General features: G+C 45.3%; 1 protein-coding gene across 2 annotated transcripts in view; it reads left to right on the forward strand.

The window, feature by feature from the left end:
• The window catches only part of TTYH1 (tweety family member 1), a 154139-nt gene that overhangs the window by 85579 nt on the left and 51955 nt on the right, over positions 1–16605 (forward strand). For both annotated transcript variants that reach the window (XM_083162687.1, XM_083162689.1), the window contains exon 3: positions 4141–4252. In XM_083162687.1, coding sequence (XP_083018813.1) covers positions 4141–4252 — 112 coding nt within the window. The remainder of the gene's footprint in view (positions 1–4140; positions 4253–16605) is intronic.

Genomic DNA, 16605 nt, shown 5'->3' on the forward strand with positions numbered 1-16605 from the left:
CACAGGAATCACCTGCTGCTATTGAACATTTTCACTCTCAGGCAATTCCCACCGAACCATCCAGAAACATCTCTTTTTTGGTTGAAACTGGTTCTGCAGGGCAGTACGGATGGCGTAATGGTTCCCATTACTGCCTCACAGCACTGAGGTCATGGGTTTGATTCCCACCGTGGCTCTAACTGTGCAGAGTTTGTATATTCTCCCCGTACTCCGGTTTCCTCCCACAATCCAACAATATACTGGTAGGCTAATTGGCTCAAACAAAATTAACCCTAGACTGTCTGTGTGTGTGTGTGTGCATGTGTTAGGGAATATAGATTGTAAGCAGTGGTGTAGCTACCTTATGGGCGCCCCCCTGCCATTAGAGGGGCACCCCCCCCCCCCCCGCCGCCGCCCCGCCAAGCACCCCTACCCCCCTGCCCCCGGCCCATGCAAACCCCCCCCAATCCCCCACAGCCTTACCTATCGCGCTGGTCCCGGCGGCTCCGTTCTTCTGCTGAGGACCACCACAAAATGGCCTCCCCCATACAGCAGACAGTTTCAGAGAACTGTGTGCTATATGGTGGTGGTCCTCAGCAGAAGAACGGAGCCGCCGGGACCAGCGAGATAGGTAAGTTTGCAGGGGATTGGGGGGGGGGGGGTTAACTATAGCACCGCAGCCCCTGGCGCCCCCACATGCACAGCGCCCCCCCGCGGTGACGGGGGCTGCGGTGCTATAGTTACGCCGCTGATTGTAAGCTCCACTGGGGCAGGCACTGTGTGAATGCTCAACTATACTCTGTAAAGTGCTGTGGAATATGCATGCGCTATATAAGAAACTGTTAATAAATAAATAATTGTAGAAAAAACTGGGTACTTGTTTCCTATCTGGGCGCCCAGGTTTTCTACGTACGGCACCGTAATGAAATCGGATCGCATCGCATCGTACACATACACGATATTGAACGATGCGATGCGATGCGATCCGATTCGATTTCCCATAGGAAACAATGTGAAATGGCTCAATTTAGCCAAATTCTCATAGGAACAATAGTAAATGGGCCAAAAACACCCCTGAACATTGAAATGTCCCCCCAAAAGTAGTTGACGCCACCCCGCCATCAACGTGAACCCGAAGCGTGGCGAGCGCAGCGAGCCCGCGAGGGGCGGCGGTACGCGTCCTCCGACCTTTTCATGCCCTACTATCCACTAGGGCGTGGAGTGAGAATAGAATAGTGTGGCGAGCGCAGCGAGCCACCGAGCCCGAAGCGTGGCGAGCGCAGCGAGCCCCGCGAGGGGACGCGGATACCTTCACAGTTATACTTGTCCCCTCGCGGGCTTCCCAGGTGTCCATGGCGACGCGGACACCTGGGAAGCCCGCGAAGGGACGCGTTTACCTGTGAAGGTATCCGCGTCCCCTCGCGGGGCGCGCTGCGCTCGCCACGCTTCGGGCTCGGTGGCTCGCTGCGCTCGCCACACTATTCTATTCTCACTCCACGCCGACGTGGATAGTAGGGCATGAAAAGGTCGGAGGACGCGTACCGCCGCCCCTCGCGGGCTCGCTGCGCTCGCCACGCTTCGGGTTCACGTTGATGGCGGGGTGGCGTCAACTACTTTTGGGGGGACATTTCAATGTTCAGGGGTGTTTTTGGCCCATTTACTATTGTTCCTATGATAATTTGGCTAAATTGAGCCATTTAACATTGTTTCCTATGGGAAATCGAATCGGATCGCATCGCATCGCATCGCATCGTTCAATATCGTGTATGTGTACGATGCGATGCGATCCGATTTCTCTACGGAGAATAGCATGGTGCGCAATTAACTTAGCGGGCGCCCAGATAGGAAACAAGTACCAAAAACTGTCCCATTAACAGAATGTTTTGGAGTATTGTACCTTATCCTTCTCTCGGAGAATAATGGCACTCAGGAGGCTGGAGTAAATCGAAAAAATGGAAGATGTGTATTCACATAAGGTCAAGATTTTGGGGTAGCTATGTGGTACTTTAGTGTGTATATATATATATATATATATATATATATATATATATTATATAGAGTCTGTGTTTTTGCAGGGAACAGATTTTTCTTCCATAATAAATGGTGTTGCTAGAGCTGAATTTTAGAAGACACTTTAAACGTCTTTACATAAGTGTTGAGCGTATTTCAGCTGCATTTGTATCCGAGGATCAGCATTGGTGTATATATAGTGCATGTGAGCATTGCCGAATCCAAGGAGGGGTGACACACATTAGGGGCCCCCACACTCTCCCCCTGAATCACGCACACCGCTGGTACTGAAAACGGAGTACAGCATGATTCAGCTGTGTCTCCAATTTCCCCACTACATACACAGCTGCCGCCAATGGCAGTAGCGCAGGCAGGGGGGGTTCTGAGTACCCAGAAACCCCCTAGGAATCTAAGGACCCTAGTCTGAAAGCTGAGGGTCCCCTCTTTCCATGGGTACAATAATTTTAAAAATCGGCTTTGGGGAACCGGAGATATCTGACTTCAAAGCAGTGGTCCCCATCCAAGCCTGTTAATTGCTCTTCCCAGTCAGATATTTCAGTTTCTATCTGACTTAGAGTAGCATGTCTCTACTATGCCTACAACCAGAGATATCAGCCTTCCAGCAGCTGGTTACTGCTCCAGCTCCACACACCTGGTATGTAGTTTTATATACTCGTTGGCAGATTGCTCTGCCTCCTGAACTCTGATCCCCTAGTGCCCAATACCATTTGGTAGGTGGGAGTCTGTAGTGTTTAATTGTATTAAAAGCTAAGAAATCTATTTCCGGGAACTGGAGATATCTGCAGTCAAGCAAGCTGTCCTCCCACCAGAAAATTATGAATAATAAGCCCACTCCACTATACACCCCTCCTCTGCATATTAAACATCCTCTATCACCCTGGAAGTTATGTTTCAGGGCTCCTTCATTCAGACCAATGCCCCTTCTCCTTACTGATCCAGGCCCTACATGCTGAGCGGTTGATATAATACCCCCTACCACCTGTGGGACATCAAAGCTTCCGCTAATAGCACCCCCTACCCCTACCACTGGAGGATACATTGCTATGCCAAGAGGTCTACACTGCTGTTATGTATATATATATATATATATATATATATATATATATATATATATATATATATAATAATTATTATTATTATACATTTGGTCTATCTATAATACTTTAACTGACCCGGCATATACTGGGTCACCTAAGTGTCCATCTCCGTGCTTTGCTCCGCCCCTCTGGAAACCCCCTTCTGAAAATCCTGCGTTTGCCCCTGAATGCCACCCACCGAGGTGCTGCTGAAGTCACTTGCAGGGTTTCACAGTCCCCAACTTGGCCGCTGGGATTTATGTGATATCCAGGAGCCATTTCACTCAACCTCTGCTCTTTCTTCAGGGGCGCCAGTAGTGTGTGACTAGATGGCAGTGGGCATTGAGCTGCCCCCTTCCATTAGGGTACATTTTGTAAAGTGTGATTTGCATTTAGTTGTTTGTAATTAAAGCAGGTACATTACTGGTTATAAACCACAGTTTATGATTTCAGTTCTCCATAACATTAGCGGTATTTTGATATATGTAATGTGTACTTTTGCAACATCCATACTGAATAAAATTATGGGTGAGATTTAATAGGATGAGAGTTTCAGAAACTGAGAGATTTGGTGAGAAATCTCCAGGTTTTTTTAAAGCGGCAATCATTTACACTGCAAAACCAGTTTGATTTTGCAGTGTGAATGATTGCCGCTTTAAAAAACCTGGAGATTTCTTACCAAATCTCTCACTTTCTGAATCTTATTGGCCAGTGTCTGGCCAATGACAGAACCCAAAAAGCTGTACCAATATTTTAAGTAGACACAAACTATGTATATGACTGATAATAACAATTGCACACAATTTTATTCATTATCTACAATATAGACGAATAGTTTTTCAAATTAAGAATTTGCTTTTAGGCTAAGAAAGGAATTCTGAGCAAGACAGACCCAGATACGGATTCCTAAGAGATGCAAGGCAGATCCACTTATGAATTCCATTTGAGTTACCAGTTAATTGGGACATTTAAACAGTGTCAATTAATTCATTGTGAATGTTATCATGGGATTTACAGCAACACTTTTGTAATTCTTCTATTTTTCTCCCATCAGTGCTGGCATTGGCATCGGTTTCTATGGAAATAGTGAAACGAATGATGGTGTTTATCAAGTGACCTACTCTCTTATGAATGCTAACCACACATTGACCTCCATTGACTTGCTGGTGAGTTCTGAGGATGAGTGATATATTTATATTGTTATCTTGATGGCTGAACAGAAGCAAATCCTGGCCTATTACTGGGTTTCCATTATAGCTTAAGTACAGTGTAGGGGATGAAGGTTCATGGTAAATGGAGAGATGGGACAGAGAAAGAAAATGTAAAAGTAGCAAATTCTGCGTGCAGTCAACATGAATGGTTTGTGTTATGCAGTGACTTCGAATGCAATACAGGTTGAGTATCCCTTATCCAAAATGCTCGAGACCAGAAGAATTTTGGATAACAGATTATTCTGTATTACGGAACATTTTTAATTTCCAAGATTTAATTGAGGTATATCGCATCTATGTCAAACACATGAAATACACACAAATATATTTGATTTGTGTATGAAACAAGGTTTGAAAACATTAAACAAAGTTTGTGTCCTATCTCAGGCACTGCATTTGAATGGCAAGCAATCATTTTCTTGCACATATTTATTGGCAGTTACTTATCATGTCCCCAGTAGTGCCAGTTACAGAAGTCCCCAGTAGCCCCCCCCCCCCCCCAAAAAAAAAAATGCATTCTGTTAACTATGGATAGGGGATATTTTGGATAAGGGATATTTGGATAAGGGATAGTCAACCTGTACTTTCCAATGAAGAAACCTCACTCAACTCCTGCATAGGGGCGGATCCAGGATAAAATGACAGGGGGGGCACCCTGATAAAAAAGGGTTTAGGTGGGGGAGGGGCGGTGTTAGTGGTGCCAGTGTACATGCTAAGAGAGCGGCAGGAGAGGGTGGGAATGGAATTAAAAATAGGCCCTGGCATTTAAAGTACGCAGGCCCACCATTGCGACAAAAGTGAAGGATGTAGTTGTGCGCGCGCCGAAGGCGCGCTCCGGAAAAGGGTGTGTGGCAACTCAACAGGGGGCGTGTCAACTACATATACAACTTCTACACATTATGCAACAAAATACTAGACCCCCTTACACATGATGCCAAATGGAATGAGCCAAAATTGACATAATGCCACATGGATTGAGCCAAAATTCAAATAATGCCACATGGATTGTGTCAAAATTCACATAATGCCACATGGATTGAGCCAAAATTTACATAATAACACACACGGATTGAGCCAAAATTCACATAATGCCAAATGGATTGTGTCAAAATTCACATAATGCCACATGGATTGAGCCAAATGCATAAAATGCCATACGGATTGAGCCAAAATTCAAATAATGCCACATGGATTGAGCCAAAATTCACATAATGCCACACGGATTGAGCCAAAATTAACATAATGCCACACGGATTGGGAAAAAAATCACATAATGCCACACGGATTGAGCCAAAAATCCCATAATGCCACATGGATTGAGCCAAAATTCACATAATGCCACACGGATTGAGACAAAATTCACATAATGCCACATGGATTGAGCCAGAATTCACAAAATGCCACACAGATTAAGCCAAAATTCACAATACACTTCATAAACAGGGACATTGTCCACCAAAGGCTCGCATTAAACATTTACACCATAATGTCCATTACAAGTTACACGCCATTATGTCCATTATGTGCTATGCCAAACAATATAATGCCTATTAAAAATTATGCTACATAAGTGCTGCTTCTCTACATGCTCATTGCCAAGGGTTCCATGCTCGTTGCCATGTGGGATTACATGCTCATTGCCAAGGGGGAATACATGCTCCTGGTAAATGGGGGACAGCAGAAGTGATAGCCACTGACAGTGGCATAGCCTGGCTGTATTCAGAGCACTGCAGGTCCTGGCTATTTGAAATAATACCCCTTTCACACCAGAAAATGGATTCCCAGGTGGGCCCCTTTTACACCAGCCTAGTCCCTGCATTTTATGGTGTGAGGGGGAGATAAAACCACCCCTCCCCCCTTTAACCAGTTATCTCATTTAACCACCTTTATCTTCGGAACCAACTGACCCATTTACATGAGACAAGTATTATATTGAAGAACTTTTGAGTGGGCTTTGAATGATTTTGTTCCAGTGAAACTGGAATGTTTAGTTCCAGAGTAATAAGCCCTCAAAGAACATGAACAGCCATGAAATTACATTTCAAAAATAAAAAAATCGGTTTACACGCAATATCTCTGGAACCGATTGACCGATTTGGACCAGCCTGGTATCATATTGAAGGCCCAGCGATTTGGAATTGAATGAAGTCAACCACAAGCTTCTGTGATGCCAGGGCGGAAACTGGCAGCCGTCGGAACCGGGTGGGGGTCGGAATTGATGGGTCCCATATTATCCTATGGGGAAAAAACGTTACAGGTTTGCCAGGTGATATCTCCGGTTCCCGGGGGGCTAGAGACACGGGGCTGGGCTCGTTGGAAAGCCCTGGTCCTCAGCTAAAAAAGGACAGGGGGGCACGTGCCCGGGTAACCCCCCTGAATCCGCCACTGCTCCTGCAGCTAAAAATGTCATTGCTTAAATATTCCTCAGACTACCATAAATATACCCATACATTATGTACTTTTTTGTGACGGTAACTATACCAAATAAATAACCAGTGTACACGGGCCCCTGAGTCTAAAGATGTTCACACCGCACACCCTGCACCTACTTTTCTATACACACCTCTTCAGAGACTCTCATCTCTGCACAAATCTCCAGGTGTGGTGCCCATTTCCCAGAATTTTACACATACGCAGTAAGGAGATCTGTGGGAAAATGGCCACTGCAACTTTTCCCTGGAGATTTGTGCATGCGCAATAGAGCATGTGCCGCTCTAGTGTTCAGATTGTAATACCCTGCCAGGTACTGGCAACAGAGGAGTGGGCAAATACATGCCTTCTCCTTTGTTACAAATAGTAAAAATAAGAATAGGAACCAGCGCACCTGATTGGGAATGACTGAGACCACAATAGTCTATATCAGGGGTGTCAAACACAACGCCCGCGGGCCAAATCCAGCCGCCAGACCTCTTCATGTGGCCCGCGCAGCCGCCGCCAGCCTTCACCTTTTATTCTCGATTTTTTTTTTAAACAAGAAAGCCGCCTCTTTAGCGCATGCGCGGCAGCCTACAAGCCAGAGAACGTCTGCCCTCTAACGCAGTGCCGCCGGTTGTCAACCCCTCCTCCGCTCCCACCTGCTGTATAGGAGCCAGAGAGAGGAAAGAGCAGGTCCGTCGTGGTGAATGGTGCTGCTGCTGCTGTGCGCTCCAGGTCACTTACTGCTGAGTGTGCACTGCACAGTGACCGGGAGCACGCTGCCCCCCACTCCTGGATAGATAGTGCGAGGAGCGCTACTCACAGGAGGGAGGGGGAAATGTGCCTGTGTGAGAGCGCAGCTGTGTCCTTGGTGGTGGAGCAGCTCAGACTGGAGTGGACGCATCAGAGCGGGTAAGTGTCAAACTCTCTGCCTATGTGTGTGTGTGTGCACTGGGACATTGCAGCCCATCATTAATTGCTGTGTCCCATGATAATAAGCAGGACATATGCCCTAAGACTGAGTGCTGCCCCCCTGTGCAGGCAGCGTGTGCCCTAATGCACTGCAGCTCACAGCAATAGCAGGAGGGAAATGCTACTGCTGAGTATACAATAATTGAATGCAGTGACAATAATTTATGATAATAAAGAGTGGACAGATAGTCCTACAGATACAACCGGCCCTTTGAGGCTGACCAAACTGCTGATGCGGCCCCCGATGAATTTGAGTTTGACACCCCTGGTCTATATATTGTCTTTAACTCTCTCACGTGTTGACTTCAAGATTCACCCTGGTCCGGAGATGGACCCAGGGCCGGTGCAACGCACAGCAGCGCCCCAGGCGTGGGGGGATGCGTGCGCCCCCCCCCCTGCCCGCCCGCCCGCTCACCTGCGCACGGAGGGGGGGGTGAGTGATATGCGGAGGGGGTGAGTGATGGCTTGGGAGGTCAAGTGGCCACCGCCGAGTGTGGGGGGTGCTTGAAGCGGCTAGCGCTGCCACCAAATCCGGGGGGGGGAGGGTGGTGCGCCGACTCTGCGGGGGTACTGCGGTCTCAGCCGAGTCCAGGGGGGAGACGGAGGAATGCGGCCACTGCATCCTGGGGGAGCCGCCACCGCCGGGTCCCGGGGGGGAGGGAGTGATGCGGCCGCCGAGTCCTGGGGGAGGGGGGGCTTTTGAGGCGATGCTTACCTGGAGTGGTAAGTGGGGGGAGCTGCTCCAGAATGCCGCCCTCCAGTCGCCGGCGCCCTAGGCAAATGCCTAAGGCTTCCTAGTGGTGGCGCCGGCCCTGGATGGACCTCTCCTAGGCCTGGATCAATCCCATGTCTGTAAGATGTTTTTTTCAATGGTTTTTTCTTTGAAATATGTTCTTATTCAATGATGTTATTCTCCCGAAAAATAGGATAACAGAACAATCATTGGGCAGTATTCAATGACTTTTATTGTGCTTTGCAGCGAATCCTGTTTAGGAGCCTTCGCTGCCAGCCCTCGCTGACACAGTATTCAATGCCGCAGGGGCTCGCTGCCCCTGATGGCGAATGTTAACCCCGCAGGGAGCCGGGGGCGGTGGCAGGCAGGGAGATGGAGTCTCCCTGCCTGCCCCAGAATGTATGTTGGTGGGAGGAGAGCTCCCCGGGTCCCAGGCAGCACAAGCTGACCCCCGGGAGAGCTAGCAGGGGACCGGGTAGGAGCCGCTAACACTGCTCCCGATCTTGCATATGTAATGATCGGGATCAGTGAATATATGAATATGTAATGAGCGGCTCTCGGCTCCTTGCCCCCTGCTGGCTGTTATGTGTAAAAAAATATATATATTAAGCAATATATATATATATATATATTAAGCACATGAATAAAAATAGCATGCCCCTTCACAGAATAAAATTCCTGATTTTTTTACACCAAATTTAAAAAAAAAAAAAAAACATTATTTTAAAAGTTCACATTCCTCTTCACCATGAAAAGATGGCGATTGCTACACGGTGGCACACAGCGAAAATCACTTAGAAAGCAATTCCGCCATCTTCTCATTGAATACACTCACGGCGAATCACATTGAAAAACCCATTGAAAAACCACAGCGAATTGCGGAGACTATCAGACGGCAAATTATTTGTCATTCACTGTTCACAGACGGTGAAAAGTGCATGTTGAATAGGGTGAGGGTCAGGTACTTTTATAGAATACCTTGCCTCCTACACATTTCTCTAAATGCTTTGTATTTCTTTCAGCCATTTTTTTCATTGAATACTTCTTTGGCTGTACTTTCTGTGGGGCCAAAATCAGAAATGCACAAAAATGTGCTGCAGTTATATTCCCACTGCTTATATGGAGATACATGCTGATATATACCTATATGTGCCCACATTTCCTCTATCCATACATTTGTTCTGCTAGCCATCATCATCATCATCATCATTATCAGTGGGCCGATGTAATAAATTTACCTGAAAGGAAACTGATCTCTGTGTATCCCCAATTCAGCATAGGCCTCACATCCCCTGACACGCCCTAACGTAAACACCACATTACCGCCAGTTATGCCGATCCAGTTGTAACTTGCGAGTAGTAACTGAGATGTGTACTACTATAAACCTATGACCTATGCACTGTGCTAAAAAGAGCCTTACACAAAATGGACTTGCACGCAACACGGTATTCAAAGAAGAAGTTTGTTTCATTACCCCAAACAATGGGAGGAATTTAATTCAAAGTGGACATACCTCCCATTAATGCTGTTTCTGACATCACAAATTTTATTGAGATTCTTGACCACTGTGTGTGTGTGTCCGTAGGCTACAACCAACTCCTGTGTTTGTGTGTGTAGACTGGTACAGACCCTGGTGTTTGTGTGATTAGGCTGGCACAACCACTGTGTGTGTGTGTGCGTGTGTGTGTGTGTGTGTGTGTGTGTGTGCATAAGCTGCCACTGAGCCCTGTGTATGCATATACTGGAACTGACCACTGTGTTTGTGTGCCCATAGCCTGCCACTGATAACTGTGGGTTTATTTACTAAGATTGGAGTTCTATTTCAGATGGGATGTTGCTATGGGCAACCAATCAGAATCTACTTCTTTATTTAGCACTTTCTAGAATAGAATATATAGAATCTTATTGGTTACCCATAGCAACATCCCATGTGAAATAAAACTAGTATGCGGTGCAGATCCAATGTTATTTTTTACCTGTGCATAACCCCACTATCCACTACGATGTATCGGCCGATATCGCATCCGATATATCAGCCGCCGTGAAACTAATCAAGTACCATGAAACGTCTATGTTATTAAATAAACTCACGTGTGTTTGTGTGTATGTGTGTGGTTTTGTGGTTTTGTGTGTGTGTGGGCTTAGCTGCCACTGAGCTATGTGTGTGTGTGTCAGCTAATGTAAGTCAGTGATTTTTTGGGGACTACACACACCAGAAACCCCCTCTGGCAGCAAACTGCACTTAGCAATTCAATTTTCACCTGCCACTGCAGGACACAACCATAAACGCCAATCGGCATGTCCGCAGGTGGAGCTAGACCCGCCCACTTAGACAGCGCATGATACCCTCTCAGCAGCATTATTATCTCATCTAGCATCTTTCAAATGTATGCTGTAAGCACAGTCCTGAGTCATTATCTTAAGATGCCTTATTTTGAGGAAAGTGACAAATAAACCCTAATCTGTCCCAGATGTGAATGTGCATAAAGAATTCTAATAATGTAGACTGCATCTGGTCCCCTAAAACACTTCTAGACCTTTCTGACCTAGGTCGACATTTGGATAATCCAGGATATATTTGGCAGAATTTTTATGTTAAGAAACCAAGAATAATATCAAAGCTGGATTTATTTTGATCTCCTAATCCCTCAATATTCAAGGTTCTTACATCAACTCTGTTCCTGAAAATTACTTATATTCCCCGTAACTTGCAGCGTTCCTTAAGTCATTAGTTGGAGTAATTAACAGATGATGGGGGAAATTTACTAACATGGGAATTCTACTTCCCATGTGATGTTGCTATGGGCAACCAGTCATAAACTACTTTTTATTATTTAGCACCCTCTAGAAGATAGTAGACGGGATCTGATTGGTTGCCCAAAGCAACTTCCCATGTGAAGTAGAATTCACATCTTAGTAAATTCCCCCAGATGACTACAACAGGCCAGCATACTACCTGCTGTCTCCAGTGCTGGCCGATGGGCACCGCCATGACAGTCTGTACCAGCTGACAACTGCTCCACCAATGGGATACCAGTATTCTACCACATGATGGGCACAGCCATGACAGTCCTGCTTGCTGTGCTTATAAATAATACATAAAAGGTTGAAAAAGGACATTAGTCCATCAAGTTCAACCAATAACTGGTCTCCTGCAGTGTAACTGACATGGATAAGGTAACCGTATATTCCTTATAAACCAGAGTGGCTGGATACTATTTTCTGGAAAATTTGTCTAACCCATTTTAAATGTATAAATTGAATATGCCATCACTGGCATATTCTCTGGCAGAGAATCCAATATCTTAACTGCCTACCAGCAGGAGGGAAGCTCCAGGGGCGGCAGGATCACATAAGATAAATTGTATGCAGACCTTTTGCACATATACACCAAAAAGGAAGGCACTCAGAGACTTATTAATCAGCAATCAAAATACACACGATTGCTGATTTAAGAAGTCTCTGACTGTCTTCCTATCGGCGTCAGAATCTAAACTGATAGAATTAAGGTTGGTTAGGTAGGGTTTTAATTTAATGCTGGCGAGGGTAACGAAGAGCCGGACAGGGGGAGCCGACGCAGGGAGCTGTCACTGCTGCAAGGAATAAAATTAATGGGCAGCCTGTGATTGGCTCAGCTCTCTCAGCCAATTGCTGACATGCTGAGATAGCGCTCAGCCAATCACTGGCTGCCCATTCATTTGTATGGGCTTTTTTTTTTCCTTATGGGGGCCTTTAGGGTTGGGATGCGGGGAGGGGGTAAATTGGGGTAAAGCTGGCCATATACTTATTCGAGTTATCGCATGCAGCCTTGCTTGGTATACCATGGTAACTGACTGCCAGGGAGCCGCCTGGCTTCCCAGCAGTCCAGGCTGCATACAATACATGCTGGGTTACATAGTTACATAGTAGATAAGGCTGAATAAAGACTTGCGTCCATCGAGTTCAACCTACGTTTTAATAGCTTATCCCTTGTAAAAGACAGAATATGATTCTTATTAGTACCCTTGGATGTTTTTATCCAATAAATGCTTGTCCAACCTTATTTTGAACGTATTTATTGTATCTGCCGACACCAGCTCTCCAGGAAGAGAGTTCCAAAGTTTGACTGCTCTGACCGTAAAGAAATTTTTTCTTTTGGGGAACGAAATTTTCTTTCCTCTAATCTAAATTCGTGCCCTTGTGTCCTAGATTCCTTTCTTGCAGTAAAAAGGGTGCTTGAGAGTTCCTTATATTGGCCCCTGATATATTTGTACATGTTGAGCATGTCCCCCCTTAAACGTCTCTTCTCTAGTGTAAATAGTTCTAGCTTGCTTAATCTCTCCCCGTAGCTCAAATTCTCCATTCCCCTAATAAGCTTTGTTGCTCTTCTTTGTTTTTTTTTTCCAATTCTATGATGTCCTTTTTATAGTGTGGGGCCCAGAACTGTACTCCATATTCAAGGTGAGGTCTAACCAATGCTTTGTACAGTGGCATAATCACTTTTGAGTCCCTAGTTTCCATGCCCCTTTTAATACATGCTAGAATTCTGTTGGCCTTTTTTGTTGCAATGTGACATTGAACACTGCACCCCAGCTTATTATCTATATGAACTCCTAGATACTTTTCAAGTGCTGAAGTACCTAATGCCCCCCCCGCTTAGGTTGTAACTTGCACACTGGTTACGTCTCCCGAGATGCATAACCTTGCATTTATCCACTTTTTAGCCCACTCATCTAGCTTGTTAAGATCATTTTGAAATACGTTCACAATCCTCCTTTTGTGTCATCAGCAAAGATGTATACATTGCTGAGAATCCCCATCCCGATATCGTTAATATATATGTTAAACAAGATGGGCCCCAGTACCGAACCCTGTGGCCAGCGGCGTAACTATAGCACCACAGCCCCTGCGCGGGGGGGGGGGGGTGCTGTGCATGTGGGGGCGTCGGGGGCTGCAGTGCTATAGTTTCAACCCCCCCCAATCCCCCGCAGACTTACCTATCTCGCTGGTCCCGGCGGCTCCGTTCTTCTGCTGAGGACCACCACAAAATGGCCGCCCCCATATAGCACATAGTTCTCTGAGACTGTCTGCTGTATGGGGGTGGCCATTTTGTGGTGGTCCTCAGCAGAAGAACGGAGCCGCCGGGACCAGCGCGATAGGTAAGGCTGTGGGGGATTGGGGGGGGGGGTTTGCATGGGCAGCGGGGCGGGGGGGGGGGTAGGGGTGCTTGGCAGGGCGGCGGTGGGGGGGCACCCCCCCTAACGGCGGGGGGGCGCCCAAAACTTAGCTACGCCACTGCCTGTGGCACTCCACTTAGTACTGGTATTATAGTTGATACTGCACTGTTCACAACCACTCTTTGTTCTCTATTACACAGCCAGTTCCCTACCCATCTACAGATATTTGCCCCTAATCCCAGGTCCTCCATTTTATTTATCAACCTTATGTGTGGTACTGTATCAAAAGCTTTTGCAAAATTAAAGGAAGACCACATCTACTGCTTTTCCATTATCTAGGTTTTTGCTGACATCCTCATAGAAGCCTAGTAAATTTGTCTGGCAGAAACGATTTTTCCCAAACCCATGTTGGTTAATACTAAGTAAACTATGAAGATCTAAATATTCCAGGATACCATCCCTTAAAATTCCTTCAAATATTTTTCCCACTATTGATGTTAAGCTCACGGGCCTGTAATTTGCAGGGTCATCCCTTTTTCCTTTTTTGAATATTGGCACTACCTCTGCTATTCTCCAGTCTTTTGGTACCATACCTGTTGATAGTGAATTTTCAAAAATGCAATATAGAGGGGTCGCCAGTTCCTCCCTTAATTCCATTAGTACCCTAGGATGTATCCCATCTGGCCCTGGTGATTTGTTAGTTTTTATTTTGCTGAGCCTCAAAATGATATCATCGGTCAAGAGATCCATATTGAGATCCGGTTTGTTTGTCCCAGTTGTGATATCTGTGCTTTCCACTATCTGCTCTCCCCTAGTAAACACTGATGAGAAGAACTTATTTAACAGTTCCGCTTTTCCTTTATCCTCTGCAAAACTTTTACCGTTGATATCGGTTAATGGGCCTATGTTCTCTTTAATTATTCACTTACTGTTTATGTACTTGAAAAACGTCTTGGGGTTAGTTTTGCTTTCTGTGGCTATGCGCTCTTCATTTTCCCTTTTAGCTACTTTGATTACTTCTTTACAAGTTTTGTTTGTTTCTTTATACTTGATGAACGCCTCCTCATTTACGTTATTTTTATAGAATTTAAACGCTTTTGTTTTATTGTTGAACGCTGTCCTTACTTTTTTGTCCAACCATGGTGGCTTTTTTTTGTTGAATTTACCTTTATTGACTTTTGGGATGTATTTAATAGTTAGTGATTCTAGCACATTTTTAAATGTATCCCACATTTCCTCTGCATTCTTCCCTTCGAATAACTCTCCCCACTTAATTTCTTTTAGAGCTTCCCGGATTAAATTGAAATGAGCTTTTCTGACGTTTAGTACTTTACCCGGTCCTGTATATTGTGGTTTACGGAAGTTGATTTCCAGTGATACCATGTTGTGGTCACTGTTCCCTAGGTGTTCAATTACTCTGGTGTTTGAAACTAAATCTATGTTATTTGTTAATACTAAGTCCAATAGTGCCCCATTACGAGTTGGAGCTTCTACCGTTTGAGTGATAAACTGATCTTTGAGCAAGCTTAGGAACCCACTACTTTTAGATGATTTACATGTCTCATTTTTCCAGTCAATATCTGGTAAATTAAAATCCCCCATTATTAGTACCTGCCCCTGATCTGACGATTTTTTGATTTGGTTTAAGAGTAGAGACTCGTCCCTATCATTCACGTTTGGCGGTCTGTAGCATACCCCTATTAAAATTTTATTAATGTTTTTTTTATTTTTATCAGTTATCTCTACCCACACGGCCTCCGAGTTATCTTCTTCTGTATCTGAGATCATAACTTTCCCACAAGATGTTAAGGGTGGGTGTATGGGCAGTTAGCATCTGTTAAAACAGCATAGGTGCATCATGCTATGCACTAGAGCTGGTGATGATTAAAAGCTCAATGGGCAAACAGCGGGTATGGAGAACACGCTGCCAGATGAGTTAGTACAAGTTTGTACCCAACCTTACACTCTCTCTTTCTCTCTCTCTCTCTCACACTCTCAGAAGGTCTATGTCATGTCTTTCGCTTTGCCACATCCACACTTTTGTCTCATACCTCTTTCACACTGGCCAACGAGCAATTACACAGCATTTTTGAGTGCCGGGTCATTTTGCTGGGTGCAGCCTGACCCCAAATTCACACCACCCGCAGATTACCGGATTAAAGCTTTTCAACACGGGAATTTGCTGAAAAACCCGGGTTTTCTTTGGTGTGAAAGGGTCAACACGGGTCTTAAATCACTGCACTCCAACCCTGGTCAAGAGCAGGGTCGGAGTGCCAGGATTTATGACCCGTGTTGACTCTTTCACACCAAAAAAACCCCCACAGTTTTCAGCAAATTCCCAGGTTGAAAATCTTTAACCTGATAATTTGCTTCTGGTGTGAAAGGAGTATAAATGGCGGGGTGCGGGTTGGGGCAGTAGGCAGAATTTATGACTAGGGCACCAAACCTGCTCTCAGACCATCAGCATCTTGGATTATTACTTAAGTTAACTAAATGGGTGAAGGCATAGCTTATGTAGATATGTAGTAAACAGACAGAGCATAAACCCGTAGCAAACCTGTACAATAAAACACTGGAAAGTAACTACCATGTCTGTTTGGAGTATCCTATATGTTGAATGACATTTCAATAAGAATATTACTTCATCTGGTACAGTACTGATTGGTTAGTCTCATACTGTGTGTAGCCTGTCACTGCAGATGGACGTGCAGAGCTTCCAGCTATGTATTTGTCATAAAGTCAAAGTGTTACTGACTGTACTCATTCTGTTCTCTACTGTATTCCAGCTTGCTTTATAAAGATGAAGGGTACTTGTTTCCTAGCACGGCGCCCATCTCATAGCATACTTAGTGGTGTGCGATGCGATGCGATATTCATGTTAAATTAACAGGAGTGCTCGTACAATGAAATATCGCATAGCATTGCATGCCAGCAAATGGCATGCGATGCGATGCGATTTTTAATTGTACAAGCACCCTGATGGGTGCTTACAATGTTAAATGCATCCCCATTGTCAACACCACCCCCACTA

This window comes from Crinia signifera, chromosome 19 (genome assembly GCF_055691185.1).
Source record: "Crinia signifera chromosome 19, ASM5569118v1, whole genome shotgun sequence".
Lineage (NCBI taxonomy): Eukaryota > Metazoa > Chordata > Amphibia > Anura > Myobatrachidae > Crinia > Crinia signifera.